Source organism: Cucumis sativus, chromosome 2, assembly GCF_000004075.3.
Source record: "Cucumis sativus cultivar 9930 chromosome 2, Cucumber_9930_V3, whole genome shotgun sequence".
NCBI lineage: Eukaryota > Viridiplantae > Streptophyta > Magnoliopsida > Cucurbitales > Cucurbitaceae > Cucumis > Cucumis sativus.
The window spans coordinates 1,696,760-1,723,603 of NC_026656.2; the positions used below are offsets into that span (position 1 = coordinate 1,696,760).

Here is a 26,844-nt window from a genome sequence, read left to right on the forward strand (position 1 = left end):
CCTAACTAAGGTTTTTAATATTAGTTCGGATCATTGCAACCAAACACTAAAAAATAATATCGTATCAATTATCATTGAACTAAGCATAATTTAACGTACAACTTTTTATTTCATTAATCTTTAATAGTTTCAAATTTTATCAAACCAACTTGTTTAGGTACGTTTTAAAAATGATGTAAATTTGAATTTAAAAAGTGGAGTGAAATAGGTCACGAGAGATGAGTGAAATTTTGGTATATTGAAGGGAAGGAGACAATACTTAAAAGCACAATGGACAAAATTTCTTATGTCTTTTGTACTTAAATGTCAATTTCCCTTTTTCATACCTTTGCCTTTTGCTTCATCCCCTTTTTCTTTCTTTCTTTCTTTCTTTTTGTTATCTAAACTTTGTATTTTTTGTTTCTCAATAATTTTCTCTTCAATACACAAAATAAAATGAAGCCTAAATTGCAATTTTGGTCAAAAGTTGTAGTCGAGTCTTTATGTCTTGAAATTAAAATTTAGTCCATATGATTTGATTGCAAACATTCATAAGTAGTTTTCAGGGTAAGCAACATCATATAGACTAAATTTTAACTTTAATTTACACTCGTACCTTTGTGATGTGTCAATTACAACATTATTCAGATTTTTTGTTTGAGTGATATATCGTGTGAAATTATGATTTGAGTAAATTGAACATATAAGTACTTATAAGTTATTGTAGCGGTCGAGCTTAGGAGGAAGACATGATTGAGTCGAAATCATATATGAATGAGAGAGATTTTGAGGTCATTAAAGCATGGTTATGGAGGAATTAAAAGAATTACAAACTACTACCTATACCAACAAAAAACTTCTTTCTTTTCGATGACTAAATTATGAGAACCTCAAAGTTAAGCATGCATAATTTGAAGCAACTTTATGTTGAGTGGTCTTTTGAAATTATTTCGATGCACGTGTACGGTGAGAACAAAACAATGCTGAAAGAATTTGCGTTGGTTTGTAAAGACAATTTTCGTTCTTAAAATACTTTAACATGAGCAAGAATGACGTTGCCCGATTGTAGAGAATACAAGAAAGGATTGAAATCTACAAATATCTATTATCGATAGAATGTGAAAATTTTTTTATTAAGCTTTGAATACTGAACATAAAGTTAAAAATTCAAATGTGTCTAGTAGACACTCGTGAATGTTTAAAGATCAAATAGAAACAAAACTGAACACTTAAATTCAAACGACTTAGTCAACAAAATTTGGCTAAGTAAAAGTAGAAAAAGTGAATTAAAAATAGTGTTAATCGAATTGATTTAAAGCTCTCATCCAATTAAAGAAAAACTTAGATGTTGGTTAAATTACTAATTTTGCCCTTTCATGTAGCTTTTATCACTCCATGCATTTTGAAGCTTAGCTTCATCATTACCATAATCACAATGTTAATTATATTAAACGTTGTGAAGAAGAGAGACCCCACCATATAAAAGGACTTTAAAGTAATCTTCATTCTATTTTATGAGCTTTTTAATTATTTATTTCATATTATTTTCCATTCAATAAACATTACTTTTATGTATTAAATTCTTGTGATTTAAACATATTATATTAAATTTACTAATCCAATCACATTAATTGTCAACTTTAATTAAAAAGCAAACCAATGAAAAACAATGTAATTAATTAATAAAAATGTTAAACTTTTCATCCATAATTTAATGGGAATATGAAATTGTAATCCATAAATTATAAGATAATCACCGATCAACGATAAAATCAATAATATTATATACTGATAGATTTTTATTAATGTCTACTATATCACTTATAAACGATATTTATAGACAACGATAGACGTATGTTAATATTGATTAGTAGATAAATATGAAATTTTGTTATGCTTTGTCTTATTTGAATATGTTCATAAATTATATCTAAAATATTTTTACAATTTAAGATTATGGCATTAGATTTGGAAAGAAGTTCATTTTCACTCTTGAGCTTTTAATTTTGTTCAAAGTATACCATTGGTTAGTATTTTTTTTTCCTATAACTTCTATGGTACGGCTGAATTTTCTTTAATACCATACCAAGGATCGAGCTTCCGACTTATAAATTTTTTTTTTATTAATTATCATTAAACTAAACTTGATTTAATTTGTACGAGAAATTAATAATGAGTTTTACTAATAATATTTAGGTGTTGATAAAAGTGGCTGGCAATAAAAAAGGAAAAACAAAAGTGTATAAATCAAATTGCATCAAACCCATCTTAAAGATCTTACACTCCACACTCTCACCTCACCTAAAATTCAGCAAGAACTTGAACATACATTACCTAAAGTGGACCAAGCATTTGAACTTTATTTTGTTTTCTTTCTCAATTTAAATAAACATAAAAAGAAATTCCTCAATATTTATGGGATTTCATGGGGATATTGTTCAAATTCCAACTCCAAATTTGTGATTATTATTATTGGATTCTCACCCCTAGAGAAAGAAAGAAAAAAAAAAAAAAGAGAAAGAAAGATGCTTTCAAATATGCAAAGCTTTATTCCAAAATGACCAACACCATCTTCATACAAAAACATCTCAAGGGACCCATCTTGCTCTTAAAAAGTAACTCTTAATATTCCCATCCAATGTTTCACAAATTTAAATCTTAAATTTAGTTTCTATGAATTTTGAAAATGTAAAACTTATAGTCAAATATAATAAAATCGTTGAAAATATTTAATAAAAAAATTAGTTTTTTATCAGTGACAAAGATTGTTTTAGAACAGTTTCTAAGATGAACAATTTTATCAAATTATAGGAATATGGAAAGCATGAGGATAAAGCTTTGATTTATTTTTAATTAAATGAACAAAAATTGTAATTTAACTTTAAAATAATCACACACTCTGTAGTTTTTTTCATTCATTTCCATCCTTTTTTATGGAGCTTTCTCCAGTCCCCATGCATTTGATTGCCCCATAAATCAAGCAAATGCAATTTATAGAAACCAGAACTTGTTTCTTTTCTGGGTTTTTCTCTTTTTCCCATTTCTCCTTTGTTGTAGTTTGATTGAGTTCTAATGGGGGGTTGTAAATGCTTGTGCTTTTATCTTCTTGTGTTCTTGTTGTTCTGTGTAGCAGCTGCTTCCACTGATCGTTACTCCGAAGCACTTTTAAGCTTGAAATCTGAATTTCTTGATGATTTTGGGAGTTTGAGTGATTGGATTGTGGATTCTAGAGAAAACCCATTTGGGAAAATCCATGGATGTTCTTGGTCTGGAATCAAATGCGACAAGAATTCTACCATAGTTATTGGAATCGACCTTTCAATGAAGAGGCTTGGTGGGGGGATTTCTGGTGAGCAGTTTCATGTTTTTAAAGAACTTGTTGATCTTAACTTGAGTCACAATTATATATCTGGGAAACTTCCTGTTGGAATCTTCAATCTCACTAATCTAAGAAGTTTGGATATTAGTAGAAACAATTTTTCTGGTCATTTCCCTCTTGGGATTTCAAGTCTTCAAAACTTGGTTGTTCTCGATGCTTTTAGCAATAGTTTTGCTGGGTCATTGCCTGTTGATCTTTCTCAGCTTGAAAATCTGAAGTTCCTTAACTTTGCTGGGAGTTACTTCAAGGGACCAATCCCTTCAGAATATGGTTCTTTCAAAAAACTTGAGTTCATTCATCTTGCTGGGAATTTTCTTAGTGGAAACTTACCTCCTGAATTGGGTAAACTCAAAACTGTAACTCATATGGAGATTGGTTACAATAATTTCCAGGGTAATCTCCCATGGGAATTTGGTAACATGAGTAACCTTCAATATCTTGATATTGCAAGTGCAAATCTCTCTGGTTCAATTCCTAAAGAATTTGGAAATCTCACAAAGCTCGAGTCTCTTTTCCTTTTCAGAAACCAACTATCTGGGTTCTTACCTGATGAACTAAGCAAAATCATCTCTCTTGTTAATTTAGATCTTTCTGATAACCATATTTCTGGTCCTATTCCAGAAAGCTTTTCTGAGTTGAAGAATCTTAGATTGTTGAGTGTTATGTACAATGAAATGAGTGGTTCTGTTCCAAAAGGCATTGGAGAGCTTCCTTCATTGGAGACTCTTCTTATATGGAGCAATCAGTTTTCTGGGTCACTCCCAAACAACTTAGGTAGCAACAAAAAACTCAAATGGGTTGATGTTTCCACAAACAATTTTGTGGGTGTTATCCCACCAGATATTTGCCAAGGAGGTTTACTTTTTAAGTTGATCCTGTTTTCAAATAAGTTTAGTGGTGGACTTTCCCCGTCTCTCACTAATTGTTCTTCCCTCGTTCGATTACGGTTAGAGGATAATGTGTTTTCTGGTGATATCTCTCTGAATTTTAATGATCTTGCTCATGTCTCATACATAGATCTCTCTAGAAACAATTTTAGTGGAGGAGTTCCTTTAGATATAAACAAAGCATCCAACCTTCAATACTTGAATATCTCTCATAACCCACAACTAGGAGGTGTTTTTCCTGTAGAAACATGGATTTCACCTCTTCTTCAAAACTTTTCAGCCTCTGGTTGCGGTATTAGAGGAAATCTTCCCAAGTTTCAGGTCTGTAAATCCATTTCTACCATTGAATTGAATAATAACAAACTATCAGGAAAGATTCCAGAAAGTATTGCAAATTGCCAGGCTCTTGTAAGGATGGATTTGTCTTACAACAATCTTTCAGGTCATATACCTGAAGAACTTGCTCACCTTCCTTCTATCAACATCCTTGATCTATCTCACAATGATTTCAATGGAACGATACCTGATAAGTTCAAGGATTCATCGAGCTTGCTTTTACTAAATGTGTCTTACAACGATATCTCTGGTTCGATCCCGGAAAAAGAAGTGTTTCGATCAATGGGCAGGAGTGCATTTACTGGAAATTCAAAGCTATGTGGAGCACCTTTGAGACCATGTTCAGGTTCATTGGCAATGATTGGAGGCAAAGGGATGGGGAAGTTTATACTCATCCTGATATTGTGTGCAGGTCTTGCTATAATCACGGTGATATCACTTTTGTGGATTTTCTTCGTCCGAAGAGGTAGCAAAGGTAAATGGAAGATGGTGTCGTTTACTGGACTTCCTCCATTCACAGCTAATGATATTCTCAGGAGTTTCGACTCTACGGAATCTAAGGAAGCGATATTGCCATTGTCTGCTTCGATTTTCAAAGCAGTATTGCCGACTGGAATCACAGTGTCGATAAAGAAGATAGATTGGGAAGCAAAAAGAATGAAGACGATATCGGAATTTATAACTCAATTAGGTAGTTTGAGGCACAAGAATTTGGTCAGATTGCTGGGGTTCTGCTACAACAAACAAATGGTTTATCTTTTGTATGATTACTTGCCCAATGGAAATCTAGCAGAGAAAATTTCAACAAAAAGGGAATGGCCAACTAAGCTCAAACTCATTATAGGCATAGCAAGAGGAGTTCACTTTCTTCACCATGATTGTTCACCTGCAATTCCCCATGGAGACTTGAAGCCAAATAACATCATTTTCGATGAAAACATGGAACCCCGTCTGGCTGAATTCGGACTTCGATTTCTACAACAACTAAACGAAGATACTCTTCCCTTATCGTCTACAACGAAAGGAGGAGGTACACTCAACACTCCACCAATACACATTTCTTCTCTACATTTCATGAAACACAAACATTTTCCAAAGTATAGTTTTACTATTCTGATTTGTTCTCATGTTGGACAGATAACTTCAATAATGCAACAGAGGAGGAGCTGTGGATGGATGTTCATAGTTTTGGGGAGATCATCCTGGAAATTATAAGCAATGGACGGTTAACGACGGCTGGATCAAGCACACAAAACAAGGCAAGAGATCTTCTATTAAGAGAAATATGCAAAGAAAATGGGACTAGCTCTCCCAATTCATCACAAGAGGAGATAGAACAAGTTCTTGATCTAGCTTTGTTATGCACGAGGAGCAGGCCATCCAACAGACCATCCATGGAAGATATCTTAAAGCTGTTATCAGATATAAAACCAGAGGTAAAAATCATAAGACTTTGAAGAAGAAAGTTGTTTGTAGTTTTGGTTTCAACATCATTTTTACCCCCAAAAAGAAAAATGGAACAATGTAGATTGTAAGATTGTAAGTTTGTAAGTAGTAATTTTATACAATTTTCTGTGCAATATTATATTGTTTCCACTTTTTTGGTGTATATTTTTTTATATTAATATCTTCTCTATTCTAAACATACTCCAAAAATTGCTCTAATTTAAGGTAATTTAAGGTTAGGAGCAATTCAAGTAGTACAATTTTTAATACAAATTCAAATTAAAAGATTGTGTAAAAAAAAAAAAAATCAAAACTTTAGACTTAAATAGGTAAGTTGGCAATATTCTAATTTTCTCAATTTCAAGCCACAATTCCATTAAATTCATGGGTTAAAAAAAAAAATCTTGGCCATATTTCAAATAATTTTTTTTAAAAAAATCAAAATTCACTTAAAAATTGACATTGGATTGTATTCCAAACTTCATATAACATTTTAACTACATTTATGTCCAAATGCATAGTGTGATTAATTTGGCATATTAACTGAAGTCAAAGTCAAGAACAAATCACTAGTATTTTTTGTTTCAGCTTATCGTTTTCGAGACTCGCCCACTCATACACGTGCACTAATCTCGAGCATTTGTTGAGCATGAAATTTTGACCAATTAAATTATGTCACATTATCACAACAAATATTTGATAATTATATTTTATTGGATTTTGATAATTAAGTTTACTCAATCCAACCTAATTCAAGTCCAATAAGCAGATTTGTCAAGTCCAAACTCAACAAACAAATGAATCCAAGTCTAATAAAGTAAATGGGCCCAAACCCAAATTCAAACTCAATAAGACAAATGGACTTAAGCCTAAGTCCAACAGGCAAATTGGTTAGAGTACAAGCCCAACAAGCAAATGGGCCAAAACCTACCTAAAGCCCATAAAAATTCTCTATTAGACATTTGTCATTCATTTGAGGAGGTCTTTGATTGAAAGAATAATTTAAGCTCTAAAGTACTGAAACTCGGAAAAATTGAAAATTCAAACTTCTACAAGCTCTCAATTGAAGATTCAAACTTCTACAAGCTTTCAAGACGTGCAAGTTTGTATTAACCTCGAGTGCAAGTTCGTATCAACCTCGAGTGCAAGTTCGTTTCAACCTTGAGATCAACAACTTTTGAAAGATTGAAGACTTAGAAGATTAAACTTTCATTGAATTTAATAATATCGAAGTTCAAATCAACTTGCAACGACAACAGAAGTTCTAAGTATTCAGAAAGCATCAAATGAGTAAATACTAAAGATTGTATTCACAACATTCAATATTTATCAATGTAGCAAAGTTCAATTTTATGAAATACATTTATTCGAAATCTCGTGTCAACAATATCCTTAATTAATTTTAATTAATTTGGAGTAATTTGCTATATTTCGACTCACCCCAAAATATAAACTAAAACTAAATTACCAATTAACAAAGGATTAAAATAGTATTTTATTAAAAAAAGAAAGGAAAAAAAAGTAACAAAATGGTATTTTAATTAAAATAAAAAATAAAAAGGAAGGAGGAGCAAAAACCACGCGCGTCGATTGGGGCGTGGTTTACAAGCAGTGATAACCCAATTTCCCTCCAAATCCATTATTCCCGCCAAAACTAGACTCAGTAATAAGCCTCCGCCTCCATTTCCAAGCACCGAACCAAAAACCTCAAACCTCAAACCTCCGTCGAGAGAGTGAACGAGAGAAAGAAGGGTTTCAAGAGGAAGAGTCTTAATTTACACACACAGATATGTCGGGCTGGGATGAAGGAGGAATCTACTACAGTGACCAAGCACAATCCCTTGGTGACGGAACCGGCATCGGCCGAAGCGGAGATGCCGACGACAAGGCCACTCATCACTCCGTCCTTCGCAAATTCAAGGAGTTCATTCGTGGGTTTGAAGCCGACAAGAATGTCTTCCCCTATAGAGAAAGCCTTCTCCATAATCCCAAGTTTCTTCGCGTTGATATGGAGGATGTTAACGCTTTTGACTCCGATCTTCCGGCAAAGCTTCGATCTGCTCCTGCTGATTTCTTGCCCTTGGTATGGTGGACTTATCGGATCCAGTTCTTGATCGTTGGTTGTTAGGCTTTATGAGGTGTTAATTGATTTGTTTTTGTTATTTCCCTCTTTTGGTAGTTTGAGACTGCTGCTGGGGAGGTTTTAATGAATTTGAAGACGAAGGTGGCTGGTGAGACTGGAGAAATGGTGGAGCCAGTGCCTGGTGATGTTCAAATTCTGCTAACGTCGAAGGAGGATTCGGTTTCGATGCGGTCCCTTGGGGTTAGTGAATGTTATCTGTCTTTTGTATTGAAACAGAACTAGAGCGTGACAGAACTAATGGGAATGGAAGTTTCTAGCTTCAATTATAGGCTAATATGTATTAGTGCTTGTCGGTGCTGAGTATTTCTACATTCATATGCAGGCACAGTACATTTCAAAACTTGTTAAAATATCTGGAATCACAATAGCTGCGTCAAGGACCAAGGCAAAGGCAACATATGTGACCTTAATTTGTAAAAACTGTAGAAGTACAACACGAGTTCCGTGTCGGCCAGGACTTGGAGGGGCAATTGTCCCTCGATCATGTACTCATGTTCCTCAGGTATACCTTTTACTGTCATTTTCTTTGAATTAGTTAGGTTATGTTAGTTCTTTTAACTACAAATTTTATGTGGTTTGAAATTCGTGTAGCCTGGAGAAGAACCATGCCCACTAGATCCCTGGATTGTGGTTCCTGACAAGAGCATGTATGTTGATCAACAGACTCTAAAACTGCAGGAAAACCCAGAAGTAAGGATTTCATTGTAACGAATTATGGTGAAGATTAGTTTTTCATGTTGCTTATATACAGCAATTAACGATATTTCTTCTGGATAATGAAGGATGTCCCAACTGGGGAACTTCCTAGGAACATGCTTCTGTCAGTAGATCGTCATCTTGTTCAAACAATTGTTCCAGGCACTAGATTGACCATCATGGGGATATACAGTATCTACCAAGCTTCCAATTCTTCTACATCGTGAGAACAATCATTCTTTGATGTATATGACCATTGCCTTTTCCGAGTCTTTCTTGTGGCTGATTTTTCAGAACTTAACTTTGCAGTCACAAAGGGGCAGTTGCAATCAGACAGCCTTATATCAGGGTTGTAGGCATTGAAGAATGTAATGAAACAAACTCCCGGGGCCCTGCATCCTTCACAACAGAAGATGTAAGTGGTACAATCATCGTTGAAAATTTGATTGAATGCTACCATCTTGTACACGATATTAGTGCTCATGCTTATACAGGCAATATGTTTAAAGAGGCACACTGATGTAATGTAATATATAGTTAATTTTTCTGCCACCAAACAACTGTTCGATTTTGGCATTTATTTATGTCAAAGTATCTTGACTTTCCTCGTAGTTGGATATTGACAGCACGTCCTTTCAACTTATCTTCATCTAATCAAATATTGATGAGGCAAGTCTCATTTTTCTAATTGATAAACATGGTGGAAAAATTCGCAGATAGAAGAGTTCAAAAAATTTGCTGCAGAGCCTGATGTCTATAAAAGCATATGTTCAAAGATTGCTCCCTCTATATTTGGTCACGATGATGTGAAGAAGGCCGTAGCTTGTCTTCTATTTGGAGGATCCAGGAAGGTATGTCATGGACTATATTGTTTAACTTCAGTTATTAACTGGCTTCTATTAATGCTCAACCTTTTCATCGAGCAGAATTTGCCAGATGGGGTTAAGTTGAGAGGTGACATAAATGTATTACTCTTGGGGGACCCGTCTACAGCTAAATCCCAGGTTGCTTTCTTCCAGAGGTCACGTTGATATAACATGAAACACTACCATAGTATGTCACTTGTTATAGCCCATATTCCCTTGTATTAATTCAAATCCACAAATTGTCCTACCCAGTTTCTCAAGTTTGTTGAGAAGACAGCTCCAGTTGCTGTTTATACTTCTGGAAAAGGTTCATCAGCTGCTGGTCTTACAGCTTCAGTGATACGAGATAGCAGCTCTGTGAGTGCTCAATTTTATTTTGCTTTCTGCTTATATTGTTTTAAAGTTTGGTTTTGCATTGTTTTCTATAAATATATTCAATAAATGTGTGTGTTTTTATTCAATTTCAAAAGCTGCCTAATCTTTTTCCCCTTGTTTGTGCAATCCAGCGAGAGTTTTATCTTGAAGGAGGTGCAATGGTTTTGGCTGATGGAGGTGTTGTCTGCATTGATGAGTTTGACAAAATGAGATCAGAGGATAGGTAACCTAAAGGATTTTTTGTTATATCCATCTAAGTTCCTTGATTAATTTTGAAATCATCATTCTGCTTTTAGAGTTGCTATTCATGAAGCCATGGAACAACAAACAATATCAATTGCTAAAGCAGGAATAACAACGGTTCTTAATTCTAGAACCTCAGTGCTTGCTGCTGCTAATCCTCCATCAGGACGCTATGATGACCTTAAGGTCTTTATCATATTCATCATCTACAATTGCCCCTTTATGGGTTTCTTAGTGGCCTAGCTTAATATGCTGTGTTTGTTCATATGCATTGCAGACAGCACAGGATAATATCGATTTACAGACAACAATTCTCTCCAGATTTGATTTAATTTTCATCGTTAAAGATATAAGAATGTACAGTCAAGATAAGGTAACTATAAGGCTTACTTGAAATGCCATTTTCCCACTTTCATGCATGGACTTGGGCTTGCCTCTTTTTGCTGGAGTTCTTGTCAACTTAAGAAACAACCTCATCATGGAGTCTTTGGTAGGATAGTGACGGAGTCTTTGGTAGGATAGGTTGTCAATTTTATCCCTTAAGCACGTTTAATTCTTTATCACTAAGTTCAATTGAAATTGGAACACTTTTAAGTTATAGTATCAGGCTACCCTTTGCTAATGGCAGTGGCTTTATAACAACTACAGATTATAGCAAGCCACATAATAAAAGTCCATGCATCTGCTGGTGCAACCTTGGGTGAAAATAGAGCTTCCAAAGAAGAGAATTGGCTAAAGAGGTGAGGGAAGTTACGGAGAGAAAGTAGTCGTTTATATTTTATTTTGCCTGCTTTTACAATCCTTGTGGTTGCTCAATTGTCTGCATTGCAATTTTGGTAGGTATATTCAATATTGTCGAACTCAATGTTATCCTCGTTTGTCAGAATCTGCATCTACAATGCTACAGAATAACTATGTCAAAATCAGACAGGTATGTTTGAGCATAGAATGTATTTCAATTTTTAAATTAAATTTGCTCATGAAACTTGAACTTTGAATGCTTAATCCTCCAGCCATGAAATTTTGCCTCAACAATAGTTTAGTTTTGTTAAGATATATGCTTAATCGTCCCACATTGTAGGACATGAGACAACAAGCAAACGAAACAGGGGAGGCTGCTGCAATTCCTATTACAGTAAGGCAGTTGGAAGCTATTGTAAGACTAAGCGAGGCACTTGCAAAAATGAAATTGTAAGTATTTGTATCACTTAAGGCCAATTTTTTCTCATATCCTCTTGTTTCTGAATTTTGCCTACTTAAAAATAAAGGGTGGACAACATAAAAGTGAGCGTGATTTAAATCGTATAAATTTCTTTTGTGTGGAAGCTTGTTATATTGTCAAGGAGTGAGGAATTTTTGTCAGTCATGAATTTAAGAGGTAGCTTGTAGTGTAGTGGAACTTTTATGGGAGATGCACTAATTTTCTCGCTTAATCATCAGCGCTGTAGTTTTCTATGGATAGCATAAGTTTTATACTTGAATTAATATAGATCTGAAATGCTTGGACTTGTTGAATATAATTCCTTGTAAATTGCAGTCCTGATTACTGAAAGTAGGTTTTGGTTGTGTTTTCACAAGTGAATGAAGTTTATAGCTTGTTACGGATTTGCATTTGGCGTTGGGTACTAAGAAGCTAAAATTTTGCAACTGATTATGCAATGAAAACAAAAATGTAGGGTGTGGTTTTCGTCATTACGTTTTACATTCTAATGTTATCATCCAAATGAAAATTGGTTTCAGACATTTTTATTTTAGCCACTTGGTAGTAGAAAAAGACTAGATTGATTTTGAGTTATTTTTATTGACTAACTTGAAGTCCACTTTTTGGCTAAGGCTTAGCTATTGAGCTAACTAATGAATCCCGATTAATCACTAACGAATAAAATTTTGGGTTTGTTATGAATATTCTAGATATAAAATTTCCATTCTTAGCATCTTTTGAACTATTTTGCGTGAAACGGTCCTTATATTGCAGATTCCCCCCTGCTTCGATTTGACCTAACAATTCTTTTACCTTCATCGATAAAATGATATCAGGTCCCATGTTGCCACTGAGGAAAACGTGCAGGAAGCTATTAGACTTTTTACTGTGTCAACAATGGACGCAGCACGCTCTGGGATTCATCAGCAAGTAAATCTGACTCCTGAAATTGCCAATGAAATAAAGGTTGGTCCAATACACAACCACAACACTGATTCTCCTTTCCTTGTAATCTCACCAGCTATTCTCTAATTATTTTGTCATCCTCCCATAAACAGCAAGCAGAAACTCAGATAAAGAGAAGAATAGGAATTGGCAACCACATATCTGAGAGAAGACTGATTGACGAGCTCGCCAAAATGGGGATGAACGAGTCAATTGTAAGCCCCTCTGAACCAAACAAACATTACAATTCTTAGCATAGATACTTGCTTGCACTAAAAAGCTTAGTAAATAGTCACAAGGCACCTTTTGAATTCAGTGGATAGAACTATTATCGAGACAAAGACGAGGAATAGAACAGTTGTATGTACTTGGAATTCAAACATATGCATCATCTGATTATCATCTGATTATCATGCTATAAATGTTTTGGACAGGTGAGAAGAGCTCTAATTATCATGCACCAGAGAGACGAAGTTGAATATAAAAGAGAAAGGCGTGTAATTTTCCGCAAGGCATAATCATGATAAGTTAATTTTCTTCCTTATATTGTGCCCTCTTTGCATTGACATGACAGTATACTTCTGACCTTATGTATTTGTAGCAAATGATATTTTATTATAAAACAGAAACATCAGTAAAGTGGCATTTTTATCTTCTCAACCCCCTCCATTACAAAAGCTTCTAAAGCTAGAACTTAGAAAGAGAGAATACTAGTGTTTTCATTTTGTAAGGATCAAGAATTCAAGATGGAGTTCTTCTCTGTGCTACCTCAATTATTATTATTTTGCCCAAAGGAGAGGCACCTCTAGTTTATTTCTAGTTGAAAGTGGGCAGATAGTCGTATAAGCTTCTTCCTTTGGAGTAAATGTAGTACATATACCCCTTCAACTAAAATAGATAATAGTATGAGCTTTGTAATAATACAACTGTCCTTTTCCTTTGGGTTCAAATATAAGAGGGGACTAATTGAACCTTCCTTTAATTTCGTTGTAAGAAGATGATATACACTTCAAGTAGCTGAGCTATGCTTGTATTTTAAAAAAATTGATTGCTCAAACTCTACATAGCAATATCAACTTTTTTGACTGGATATTACGTGAATGATATATATAAATATATTAGTATTGAAAATTATTTACATTTTTGTTGTGTTTAATTTGTTCTAAAATTTTGTTAGCTTAATCATTTTTTTTACCAAGATCAACAATTTGTTAACTTATTGATTGTTAGGAACAACGAATGACATATTTTTATGATGGTATAATATTGTTCACTTTAAACACGAACTCTCGTTACTTTACTTTTGGTTTTACTCAAAAGGTTCCATACCATTAGAAACAATTGTCATATTTTATATCACTAATCATTTATATAACTAATTTGAGACTCTAATGACATCTATACCTATCAAATCCAAAAACTTATAGTATTACGAGGATGTTATATTTTTTAAAAGATTTCATACCATTAGAGAGGATGTTATATTTTTTAAAAGGTTCCATACCATTGGAGATGATAAGAGCAATAATTTTATCAAGTAAGCAATAAAGGAGAAGCAATAATTTTATCAAGTAAGCAATAAAGGAGAAAAAGTTACTATGAAGTTGGGAGAAAAAGTTACTATGAAGTTGGCTTATTTTGTGGAAAGAAAGTTACTATGAAGTTGGCTTATTTTGTGGAAAGAAATAAAATGAGTCTAGATAGCATCTTTAAGAAAGAAGGAATCTTTAAACATAGGGATGTAATAGAAACTTTAATCAAATTTCAAGGAATGATACTTTTTTTCCAAAACACTTCTTTAGCACCCAGACTTTCTAATATTTGTTTTGACTAATGTTATATTTTTTAACTTTTTGTTTGAACTATGCATTTATCTCCATAAATAATAATATTATTAAATTTCATATAACTATCAACACAATAAATAACTCATAGTACTGAAATCTCTTTCAAAATTCATTGAAATTTTAATCACTTCACAAACAATCCACTATTACATAAATGAATGTTTGAACTCCCTAAACATTCCTAGAATTACATATATTCCTTATTCTGTTATTTTTGCCTTTCTTTTCTTTTCTTTTCTGTTTTTTTTTTTTTAATATTTGTTGCAACTTTGTTTAAACAAAAAAACAGAAAAGAAAAAAGAAAGGATGCAACAAATCTTTTTCTTTTGCATCCATCTTTATGATCTATAGGAGAGAGAGAGAGAGAGAGGGAGAGAGGAAAAAAGAAAAAAGGAATGGTGTTCCAAAAGAATCAATTATATCCATCTTTCTTGATAGTCTCCTGAGATAGATAGTCTATTCAAACTAAACTTCTCTGAGCCTCCAAAATCTCTGTTTTTCTTAATCATACATTCTGACTCATCCTGTAAGAAACACAAAGTTTTGTTTCATAAATATATGTATATTTGTTTTGATTAAAACTTTGGTTAATCAAATGATTTGTTAGAAGATCATATTTTGATCATTTCTTAGTTTGTATTTACCTGGCAACTTCAGCTCTTCTCTTTGCTTGTTCTGCTATCTCGGAAAGCTCTCGGTAGCTACTTGTGTCGCTAAATAGCGCTTCCGGTTTCTGTAAGCCGTGTAGTGTACGTTGTGCTAATGCCCATTGTGCCTCCCTTTCTCCTTTTCCATAATCCTTCTTAGTTGTGAATGCAGTCTAGTAAAGAAAGACATGAGTTGAAGAGTAAGACTAAAGAGTCGAGTAATTCGTGGTTTTGAGAGTTTCGACTCAGATGAAACTTTGACAAACCTTGTTTTGAAGCATATTATCCCAGGCCTTCCCACTCAATGCGTAGCGGATAATGAACTTGAGTATATCAAGAGGGAAGTATGTGATGATGCTGTAAATCCAGATCACTCCTGCCCATCCCCAACCAACGCCATGAATCCTAGCAAAGTCCCATTCGGCATACACAGCGATGATAGTTGCCAACTGACATAATCACGACAAATGCTTTAAGATCACATATGTGAATCATATCGTAATTGGAAGTTGCAGGATGGGGAAAGAAAACACCACTCACAAGCTGAGCTATTAGGAAGGCTCCAACTAGCAAAAGACCGGGGCGTTCTACAAAGGACCAACTCCTCGATCGCGTCACGAAGATGAGGGCTTGGCTAATGATGCTGACTTGGAGGTAAAGAGCAGAGTTAAGCTCAGCTAGATTTTCACTGATGTGCTTCACCCCAAATGTTTTCTAGAAATGAGAGAAAATTAAGTATTGAATCAAGGTGAGAAAGTATATTTCAAATATTTTGTTTTCTATATATTCTTGTCTTAGGGAATTTAGAATTGTGTTCTTGTTTTCTTACTGGAAAAAAATCAGTCTGATATGCTAGCCAAAAGAAGACCACAGTCATGACAGCCATGTATGTTCCGAGAACAACACCGGTGGCAAAAATTTCGTTTAGCTTCCATGAATCAGGCATAGGTGATGGCTTCACCCTATCCTTGGAGATGGTCATGATGGTTCCATCATTCAAGATGGCAATAATCAAGACCATGAAGGGTGAGAAATCAAACTTCCATATTAGAGCTACAAGCAAGAAACCCAACACGATTCGAATCGTGATGGAAACTGCATAGATTGTGTAGTTTTTCATCCTTTGAAAAATGGCTCTACTTGTTAGAACTGCACTCACGATCACGCTTAGACCTGGTTCCGTTAAAACAATATCTGATGCACCCCTTGCTGCATCTGTTGCATCAGCTACAGCAATTCCAATATCAGCTTTCTTGAGTGCAGGGGCATCGTTGACGCCATCACCAGTCATCCCACAAATGTGCTTCCTCTCTTGGAGCTTTTTCACAATCTCATACTTATGTTCTGCAAATTCAAACTTGATAAGAACATGGACTCATTTTTTCTAACGAGGATAATATGATACATTGATTTCCTATATTTTGTGTTCGAATAAGTTATTACCTGGGAAGACACCAGCGAAACCATCCGCCTTCTCAATAAGTTCTTCAACAGGAATGCTAGCAATTGCTTCATCCTTGCTTTGACCAAGTAAGGAAGATGATGGATACATATTGGTGCCCATACCGAGCCTGCGACCGGTTTCTTTTCCAATGGCCAATTGATCTCCAGTGATCATCTTAACATTTACCCCGAGTTCGAGTGCCCGACGAATAGTCTCTGCACTATCATGCCTTGGAGGATCAAAGAGGGGCAACAAGCCCACAAAGTCCCATGGTTCTCCAGTACTCTCCTTAGTCTTCTCTAGAACAGTCTAAAATAAAGATGAAGTTTCTAGCTTTAGTAATTCTTATTCCATAGCAACATTCATCCATAAGTGACACACAACCATGACAGCTTACCTGGCGTGCGACAGCTAGAGAACGAAGACCACGGTCAGCATAATTGCTGATAATATTATGAGCTTTCTTCCTTCTTTCCCCTTTGAGGTCACAAAGGTCGATGATCTGATTGACCAGAAAGCAAGTTAATCAATATATTCAAAACTTGACAACAAACGACAATGAATCACATTCATTACCTGTTCGGGAGCACCCTTGCTGCTTCTATGCCAGTTTCCATTACTATCAATGTAGGTGATAGCAGTGCGCTTCTCAACAGGATTGAAAGGCAAGAAATGTACCTCAGTGATCCCTGATCTTGCCTAAATCCCCCATGTAATAAAAGCCACCACTTTAAGTTAACTTACAAATCATATATAGGATAAGAATTCATTGGTACGAAACAATGAATGTTAGATAAAGATATGATTTACCTCTTTAGGATCACCCAACATCCCGACGATCGAAGCATCAATTGCATCCTGGTTCTCCACTCTTGAAGCTCTTGCGGCCAATAGAAGTAATGTGTCTGCATCAGTATTCTTTGAAAATACCTGTTTCCAAATCCTAGCTATGATCAAAAACTTTATTCGAAAAGCATTGAAAATTTATCTCGAAAACTATAGTAAATTTTTGTTCTTACTTCAACCAGAGTTTTGTCCACCGTCAGCTTGTTGAGGGTGAGAGTTCCAGTTTTGTCACTGCAAAGTACATCCATTCCTGCCATTTCTTCAATGGCTGTCATTCTTTTGGTAATAGCACCTTGCTCCGCTAGACGGTGAGAACCAATAGCCATGGTCACTGACAATACCGTCGGCATGGCGATTGGAATGCCACCAATGAGAAGAACCAGCAAGTTATCAATTCCCTCTCTGTATGCTCTATTTTGGATTGGGTACATCACTAAGATCTCAATGAGCATCCCAATAGCAATGGAGCAAATGCAGAAGTTACCAATGGCTGTCAACACCTGATTGATTGAACAAACAACCCATCATCAATGTTGGCTTCCCAAAAATGTTTAAAAGGTAACAATAGGTTGATTATAGAATTGAGCAAAAAAGCAAAACTACAAAAAAAATACATGCCCAAAACACCCAAAATATTAACAAATATAACACTAACGCAAAAAAATTATGTATATCTCAAAGTCTATTAACGAAAGTGTCTACCATTGATAGATTTTGCTATGCAATATTTAAAAAATATTGTTAAACACTTCATTATTAGACCTAAAAGTGTTACATATTGCAATTATCCAAAAATATATAACATCTTCACCTTTTGGAAATGACCAACTTGGTTGGTGCTATCAACAAGATGAGCTGCCTTGCCAAAAAAGGTATGGACACCAGTGGCAATAACAATAGCCTCAATTTCTCCTTGTTTACAAGTCGAGCCCGAGAAAACCTCATCACCCGGGTTCTTAGTAACCGGCAAGGATTCGCCAGTGAGAGCAGATTGATCGATCTTAAGAGGATCTCCTTCCAAGAGTCTTGCATCAGCAGGGACAATATCTCCCAACTTAATACTGATTAAATCACCTGGTACTAAAATAGCTGCCTCTTCCTCACTCCATTTTTCATCTCTCAAAACCTACAAATCTCCATCCAAGTAAGTCTATCTCACCAATTATATATATATCCATATATAGTGGAAAGAAATGACCAAAAATAAGGAAAACACATACCTTGGTTTTGGGAGCAAGTCCTGCCATTAGAGCAGCAGCTGCATTTCCTGCATTGTTCTCTTCAATAAAACTAATGGTGGAGTTGATAATGAGTAACACCACAATTCCAACAAAATCTTGCCAGTCCGGAGGCTTTCCCTACATTGTTAATTAGAACATGTGAGGCCAATACTGAACGTGAAAGAGGAAACTAAGAAGCACAAACACTTAAATTTGAGTAACTTGTCTAAGCAACAACTTTGATGCTTTCTACCACCACAGAATACATGTCTAACTAGAGTCAGACACTAATCGTACAAAGTAAATATAATTATAAGTCCAACATTTGTTAGACACGTGTATCAAACATATGCTAAACATAATAAGTCAATGCAAATAGTTAAGTAAAATGGAATCTAATAATATAGTTGTCTTTTGTACAACATCGATCAAACTCATTTTTTGTTGAGACAATTACAAATATAGCAATCAAGCCCAAACTATTTGTAGATATAACACTCTAAAGAACTTGCAAATTATACAATAAATTTTAGATCAAGTTCTCATAATTTATCAATTATATATCATATTGTTAATAAAAGTTTATCAACACGAGAGGCTATCACTAGTATGAGTCTATCAACGATATATCAGAGATTGATTTGCTACCTTTGTTATCCTCTTAAAATATTGTTATAAACTTGATTATTAGAGATTCAGAAAGTAGTGTGTAACTATGTTTGAGTCTCACATGTATGTATTGATGCTAGTTAGAGAGGCGAAAGGCGAAGGAAAGAGAGAAAATAGTACCCCTCCATTGGCCAAGACAATAGCCATGATAGCAGCACACTCCATGACCCATGAAAGGGGATTCCACATGAACCCTAAAAACTTGAGGAATTTGCTCTCTTTTTTCTCTTCAAGTTTGTTAGGGCCAAAGATTTGAAGTCTTTTTTCTCCTTCATCAGATGACAAACCATTTCTATTGCATTTCAGTTGCTCAAATACCTCTTCAATTGGAATCCTCTCCTACAAAAAGCAAAAAAAAAAAAAGGTACTGTTAGATAACCATATTTTTGGTTTCTCTTGTATCTTACTTTAGTTTTCAATTCCTTTTAAAAAAATTTCAAGTTCTTAGTCAAATTAGACTTATAAACTATACTTGTAATTGTTGATTTTTTCTTTTTTTTTAAAAAAAATTTGTTTTTGTTTTTCAAATTTAACTACGAAATCAATTTTTAGTTATGAGTAACGAAGAAAACCATGACAAAGAAGTAAGAAAATAATCACAAATTTCAAAAGACCAAATACAAAAGTGAAACAATTGTGTCAAACACACCTTAAATTAAAAAAAAAAAAAAAACTTTTCTTTTCCATCGAAATTTGCCTTGAATTTTGAAAATATAGATATAGTAAGACAAAATGTGGAAGTAATGTTGATATACATCCACATAATTTTCAAAAACTATAAACAAAAAACCAAACAATTATGAATCGTGACCTAAATATATTCGACTTACCAGGTCAATATTCTCGTTTCTTACATCTTCCAATGAAATATTAGTCATCTTTACCACACCAAAATCCAATTTTTTTAAAAAGGAAACAATTTCTCTCTTCCTCTCTCTCTCTCTCCCCTCTTTGTTTAGGCTCTTCCTTCTCTCTCCATTAGGTTTGTTTTAAAGGGAAAGAGGAAATACAAGTAAAATGATCAAATGGGATTGATGTTTAGGAAAAAGAAATGTTGCAAAGTGCTTGTTCAAAATTGTGGCTTTTATAGGAAAGTTAAAACACTTGTGAAAAATGAAGAGAAAGAAAAGGCAAGAAAATGAAGGCCAATGAAAGGCATGAAATTCCGGAGATTGCCAAGACATTGACAGCTCCAAAATGCCCTTCAACTCAAAAATTAAAAAAAGAAAAAAGAAGCTTAATTACTAACCATCCATACATTAGAAAGAGCTATTTTATCTCTCTAAAACAAATTCTAGGGCTTCAAATTTGGAGCTTCCAATCTCTCCATTGTCCACGTTTGTCTTTCTAAAAAATAATTAATATTATCGATAGTTTCTCGTCAGTTTCTCGTGATAAAAAAAAATAGTTATTTTTTGTTATTAAATCCTTTTTAATTGTGCATGTCAATTAAGCTATACTTACTTAAACGATATTTAATGAAAATTAGTGTGTATTAAAATATATCTAATTGATCTTTAAACTTTCAATTTTAAGCGTGATAAGAAAAGCCCAGAAAGAAATTGTTTTCTTTTCTTGTTGGATTTTCATATCATAATTAACTTAGGTCAATTAATTCAAGAGAAATTGTTGTAAACGACAAAAGTACTGTTCAAAACATTTACAAAATACAATAAATTTTTTTGATTTTGTCGTTGATAAACATTGATAAACTTCTATAATGTCTACCAATATAGTTTATCATGCTTATCATTGATAAAATTTAAATTTGTTTTATATGTATATTTTAAATATATACGCGATATGTAGACTTCTACTATAGACCTTGTATACATGCTCAATCTTGAATTCTATGGACCCTTATTAACCTTATAAGGGGCCTAATTAATACACCAAAATGAGACATAAAAGGCAATAAAGCAAAACAAGATATAAGAAGTAATTACAAGAAGCTTTTAGACGCTTCCCATTCAAATATGTGATAACTAACAAAATCACACCTTTAACTCAAACATCTCTACATCCCTCTAAACTCTTAATTGTTTTTCGTCTCAAACCCCCATAATTTTTTTTTTTGATGGAAGAGGTATAGCCATCTTTTTTAGTGGAGAATTTAGAAGTATGAATTGGACTTCAACTTTTTAAATTGAAGAAGTTTAGGCGTTCTTTGGATTAAAACGTAAGAGTTTGGTTGAAGAGCACAAAAAATAGACAAAGTAAAAGCTGGTTAGGATATAAGAGTTGAAGGTTTGAGTTGGGACTTCCAACATTTGGTTTGAGGCCTAGCCATTCTTTGGATTACAAAGTAAGAATGTGGTTGAAGTGTTCGACAAATTAAGACATACATAGAATAAGAGAATGCAGATGTTTAAAATCTGAGATTGGACTACATATTTATGTTTCTGCCATGGAAATTCCTTCCACCAGTCCCAAAATGACGTCGAAGAAATTTTCAAAGATTACACCGCCTGCCGTGATGCTCTTTTGTTCGCGCCCTTCATTATCATCTTTTCTCTCTCTTTTCTCTTCTTCCCTTCTAACATTTGCATCACCGATTTTCCTTTTCCTTTTCTTCTACTAATTTCCTTATAATAGCTATATAAACATAAACATCTTTAATTATACATTCCTATATACATCATCTTTAACATCTGGACATCTTTAATTATACGTTTCTATATGTGGAGCAATACCAGTTGTTCGAGGCGGATCTCCGTAGTATCCTGATTCTACCCGTTAAATGGATATTTTTAATTGTCCCGCATATTTTGTTAGGACTAAAATTAATTTTATTGGTTATAAATAAGATAGTTGCAAATTTAACAATTAAATTCAAAATAATTAAGTATATAGCAATATTTTAAAAAATTACAAATATAGCAAAATTTATCAAAAAATTTCAATGATATAAGTTTGTCACTGATAGACCATACGAGTTTATCATTTATACAAGTCTATCAGCAATAACTTTGCTATATTTGTAAATTTTTTTAAATATTGCTATATCCTTGATTATTATTCCTAAAATAATCATAATTACAATTACCATTTATAAATATATTATTAAATTCGTTTTATACATCTATTTGAGTTCTAATTTTATTATGTAATTGTCACCAAACACATTTGAAAGCATAAAATACACTATGTTTTTCAATTTTCGGGTTTTCGTTTTTCTTTTAAGATTCGTAGTAATTACTTATGTGAAAATATGAAGAAGCTTACGTGCCCATCTCTCACCTTTCACTCCTCTCTTCTCAGGCTCGACCATTCTGCCCACCTCTCACTCCTCATGTGCATACGTCGTGTCGGAGAAGAAGAAAAAGTCTAAGAAAAAAGATGTGTCGTGCAATATAAGAAATCGGAAAAGAAGACGCTTAGTAAAGGAGAAACAACGCTAGGGAAGAAGAGGAAAAAAGAAAAAAAAAATCCTAAAACAATAAAGAAAAGTATTGTAATTTCATGTGATCATGACATCCGATGAAGAACATTTGACGTCATTTGTCATTTTGGATGTTAAAATGAATCTTATGAACAATTATTTCCAAATTTTTTAAAACTTTATTATAGTTTCATATAAAATACGGATGAACATTTGACATCATTTGTCATTTTGGACGTTAAAATGAATCTTATGAACAATTATTTTCAAATTTTTTAAAACTTTATTATAGTTTCATATAAAATACGTAGAAAGTTATTGTGTCAATCTTATGAATATGGTCAAGCTAATAAATTTTTAATAGTATAAACTAAAGCAAACCTTTTAAATTACGATGAAAAGTAGAAAGAAGATAAAGTTACATAAAAATAAACATTTTAAAAGTAACCAAAACGACGAATAGCCAAAGAATCAAAATAAGATTTAAACTCGTTTTTTTCCTTTCCACTCGGATGAAACAATTTGTAATCAACACGTTGAGATATCCTTCTTCAATCTCAACTGGGCATATAGGAATGTGGTCTCTTATACTAATGACAAACTTGATATGATTCCTAAAATAGTCAGAAACCACTTTTATCATTTGAGAATCAATAAAATCGGTTTTCATTCAACTGTATTAGAACATAATATATATGTAAAAGGTAAAGAATCCCTACAGAAACAATGTAAGACAAGGAATGAATGAAATATTTATATAAAAAGGGCAGATGAAACTGTACTTTTTCTGCATTCAACCATACAGATGGATCTCAGCAATAAAAAAGTACAAACTAAAACCCACATAAATGTGTTACAAACTAACATTAAAACACCTAAGTATGGGAGCCTAATGTGCCAAAATAAGTAAATGAGAATCCGTTGTATCACAATTCAGGCAACAATCTCCCTTAAAACACAAAGAAATTACACATCAAAACTGGAAGGTATTATTGTTGTCGTCTCGTTGAAATGAATCGACGAAAACTAATATATCATATCATAGTAATAAAACAATCCATACAACTGTATTCTTTGATCATCCTCCTCCCCTAAACTGCCACTGTCTTCAGTTTCTAAGAAACTCCATCAATCCAACTTCACTGAAGAGAATAAGTAATGCACAAACCAGAATGAAGATAGAAACCCAATTGTTCCGGTTGCGAGCATGATTGCAAACACCATTAGAAGGGAGTATCCAAGGTAAAGGGTGGAAGAGACCGGTCCGCTCAAGCTCTTGAGATCAAAGATTAGATAGTTGATGGAATACAAAAAGATGTATATGGCAACAGAACCAGATGCAAAGAAGGACTTCCACCACCATTTCCAGTCCTCCACACAGAGATGCATGTAGGTAAGAACCAAAGATACTTCAGCGCAAACGACCACGAGAAGGATCAAAACAATGAAGAGAAACCCGAAAACATAGTAGACACGGCCCATCCAGATACTAGACATGATGAAGAACAACTCAATGAATAGGGTTCCAAATGGAAGAGTGCCAGCACCAAGAACTAACAACCAAGATGGGTATTTTTGAGCAGGAATTTCACGAGGAATTTGATTAGTACGGACTGGATACTCGATGTGAGGTGCTTTGGCACCAAGGTAACCGCCAACAAGAGTTAGTGGAACCGAGATGCAGAACCAAAGCAAGAGTAGAATAACAAAAAGGGAAAATGGAATGGCTCCAGTGCTGTGACTACCCCATAAAAGGAAGTTCAAAGTGGTTAAGATCAAAAAGGCAACACCAGGAAAGAAGCAGGAGACCTTCCATGAGACAGAAATCCAACCTTTGTTGTCACCACAACCGATTGTCCTCCACAAACGAACAGCAAAATAACCAGCTGCAACACCAAGAATCATATAGAAAAATAGCATACCAGTAATAAGGGTTCCACGAGATGCTGGTGACATGAATCCTAGAGCAGCAAATAATATGGTCACGACTGCCATTCCAAGAATCTGAACACCATTACCAACCATAATACACAAGAGTGCAGGATTTGAAGGAGCCCTGAAAACATCTCCAACCACAAGCTTCCAGCCGGATAACTCCTCATTCATCTGTGCCTGGGCCTCCTTGTCGAGCTCCTCATAACGGGTCAGATCCCGCCTAACAGTCCTCAAGAAGATAACAAAAACAATACCAGCAAGAAAAGTGATCACCATCATAGAATTCATGATGGAGAACCAGTGGACTTTGGATCCCTCCATCTTAAGATAAGCATCCCACCTGGATGGCCATTTGATATCACTCTCCTCGAACAAAACTTCATATGTAAAAACAATAGGCTGGCCTTCCTTGATAGGCATCGATACAGTAGTTGGATCACATTGTATCGAGCTAGGATAGGTTTGATACATGTTCAAGTTCTTCACCTGTTCAACATTGTGAACAATGCTACAAGGTACAACCTCGAATCCAACAACCATATATCCAGGCACATCAGATCCCTCTTTCCCAATCGTTGGGATCAACTCAGCAGCATCACCGGTGCCCATTACGCGTGCCATATTAGCCTCCTCATATTTGTGAACAAGGACCTTGAATTTCAAATGGTTAAACACATAATAAGCATCTTTAACCTTAACCCCAACTGGATAGCCGGTCCACCTCAGGACATAACCTTCCTTCTGAGTATAACGGATCGCAGGTAAATTATCAAGAATCAAATTGACCTGATACATTTCATCAATTCTCTCCTTCATGATCTTAAACTGATCAGAAGTCAATGGATCTGAAGAACACATAAAGATATCCGTCTGATTTGTGAACATCTTAAACTGATAAGGCGAGTTCTCAATTCGATCTCCCATCAGAAGCTCACCAAGATTCTCAGCACTGTCCTTAACACCCTCTGAAGGCTTACAAAACGGCAAACTATAATACCCAAATGGCAATTCGGTCTCGATAGAGGTAAGAGAATTAACCTTCACTGACAACAAGTCACCAACAACATATTTGTGGGGATAGCTACCAGGAAGGTAAAACCCATAACCAAGTTGAAAAATCAGAGAACAAGTTAAAACCCAGATCCGAAATCGACTGAGCAACTTCATTCTCGACAAACCCATATTCGATTTGTATCGGATCTGAAAACCCCAGATCAGGAAAAATCAATGCCGCATCAAAACAACGAGAACACAATCATATAATCAAATTCATATAAAATTCTACAACATGTGCTATAATATACAAAAAAAAAAAAAAAAAAAAAAAAAAATCAAATGGGACTAGCAGAAATCAGGCATTGAAATAGCAAAACAAACAAAGATGAATAAAAATAGCTCAAAATGTGCTTTACAAGAAATAATCCAACTGACCTTTTAACAGAGATCGATACAATCTCCCACGATAAGAGAAATGGACAGCGGCAGAAACAAAAAAGGAGGAGGGAGAAGGCAGATTTGGGAAGGGGAGAAAATGGTAATGGCGGAAGAGACAACTTTGTGGAATGAGAAACGCCTCTATATAATGAGCAAAAGAAAAATTTTCCGTTTCTGAAGCCTTCAAAGAGGTCGGACTCGTTTGCCTCTTACATTTGTTTATTCATTCTGATATTTGAAAAATAGCCCCAAATGTTGTCTCTCTGATAATTAGTTAGGCTAATTTTCTAAAATATGTAGGAAATTGCTCAAAATAAAGATGGCCCTTACCTTTTATAGAATTTGGAACCTAAGTGAACTCAATCAAACATTTAAACATTTGACATATTGATTTTTCTTATAAGAAAAAAATAATACAAATAAGAACAAATAACTAAAAATATACAAATCACTAAACAAATCAGCATTGATCCATGAGGTTATCTTCAAGCTAAATGCTAGATATGTTGGTTTGTTGTACATTGCAACAATGGAATTTATGGACAAAAAGAGAAACATATAAACAATGTTTCGTCAATGAAAGACTAGAATGAAATGAATGAAAGAAAAAAACTTCAACTTTGTCGTTGAAACAATCTCATCCTTTAAATAAGTTTGAGAGAATCATCAAACAACTCGTGAAGGAAAAAAAAAAACTTTCTTCTTCAACAACCTCAACAAGCATACAATATGGCCCAACATATACTTTAACATATCTTTTAAAAATATATACTTAGACATACTATTGATTGATGACCTATACTTTACTTTAACTTATTGAATGTGATATTCTTGTGTGGGCTTCTTTTTATTTATTTTAAAATAATAAATATTGATGTATAATATATGGATTAAAAACACTTTTTAAGTGTTCAAATAAAAAAA

The 26,844-nt window shown here is 34.2% G+C and overlaps 4 protein-coding genes and 1 long non-coding RNA gene across 5 annotated transcripts; 2 read left to right on the forward strand and 3 right to left on the reverse strand.

The window, feature by feature from the left end:
• The first annotated feature begins 2,660 nt into the window (after positions 1–2,660).
• LOC101212061 (leucine-rich repeat receptor-like protein kinase TDR) lies at positions 2,661–6,190 on the forward strand. Its single transcript, XM_004139225.3, has 2 exons — positions 2,661–5,611; positions 5,719–6,190. The coding sequence occupies exons 1-2, from the start codon at positions 3,052–3,054 to the stop codon at positions 6,036–6,038; spliced, it is 2,880 nt and encodes a 959-aa protein (XP_004139273.1). The 5' UTR covers positions 2,661–3,051; the 3' UTR covers positions 6,039–6,190.
• A 1,502-nt stretch (positions 6,191–7,692) lies between these two features.
• Positions 7,693–13,478, forward strand: LOC101211822 (DNA replication licensing factor MCM5). Its single transcript, XM_004139224.3, has 18 exons — positions 7,693–8,110; positions 8,207–8,350; positions 8,493–8,672; positions 8,762–8,860; positions 8,953–9,089; positions 9,176–9,281; positions 9,583–9,717; positions 9,793–9,870; positions 9,985–10,089; positions 10,239–10,330; positions 10,404–10,536; positions 10,628–10,723; positions 10,999–11,090; positions 11,191–11,281; positions 11,432–11,541; positions 12,388–12,517; positions 12,610–12,711; positions 12,931–13,478. Exons 1-18 carry the CDS (start codon positions 7,817–7,819, stop codon positions 13,012–13,014), a joined length of 2,208 nt encoding a protein of 735 aa, XP_004139272.1. The 5' UTR covers positions 7,693–7,816; the 3' UTR covers positions 13,015–13,478.
• Positions 13,479–14,428: 950 nt separating this feature from the next.
• LOC101211582 (ATPase 8, plasma membrane-type-like) lies at positions 14,429–20,167 on the reverse strand. Its single transcript, XM_031880622.1, has 14 exons — positions 20,000–20,167; positions 19,290–19,508; positions 18,501–18,638; positions 18,092–18,406; positions 17,454–17,780; positions 17,245–17,364; positions 17,011–17,133; positions 16,832–16,936; positions 16,434–16,743; positions 15,820–16,334; positions 15,531–15,704; positions 15,257–15,439; positions 14,988–15,163; positions 14,429–14,867 (listed from the first exon to the last, which is right to left on the reverse strand). The coding sequence occupies exons 1-14, from the start codon at positions 20,045–20,047 to the stop codon at positions 14,849–14,851; spliced, it is 2,772 nt and encodes a 923-aa protein (XP_031736482.1). The 5' UTR covers positions 20,048–20,167; the 3' UTR covers positions 14,429–14,848.
• A 1,210-nt stretch (positions 20,168–21,377) lies between these two features.
• Positions 21,378–22,659, reverse strand: LOC116402222. The gene is made up of 2 exons (XR_004214678.1): positions 22,410–22,659; positions 21,378–21,764 (listed from the first exon to the last, which is right to left on the reverse strand). It is a non-coding gene; the product is annotated as an uncharacterized LOC116402222 (long non-coding RNA).
• A 621-nt stretch (positions 22,660–23,280) lies between these two features.
• On the reverse strand, positions 23,281–26,116 carry LOC101202996 (transmembrane 9 superfamily member 11). The gene is made up of 2 exons (XM_011650419.2): positions 25,918–26,116; positions 23,281–25,686 (listed from the first exon to the last, which is right to left on the reverse strand). Exon 2 carries the CDS (start codon positions 25,666–25,668, stop codon positions 23,680–23,682), a length of 1,989 nt encoding a protein of 662 aa, XP_011648721.1. The 5' UTR covers positions 25,669–25,686; positions 25,918–26,116; the 3' UTR covers positions 23,281–23,679.
• Positions 26,117–26,844: the final 728 nt, after the last annotated feature.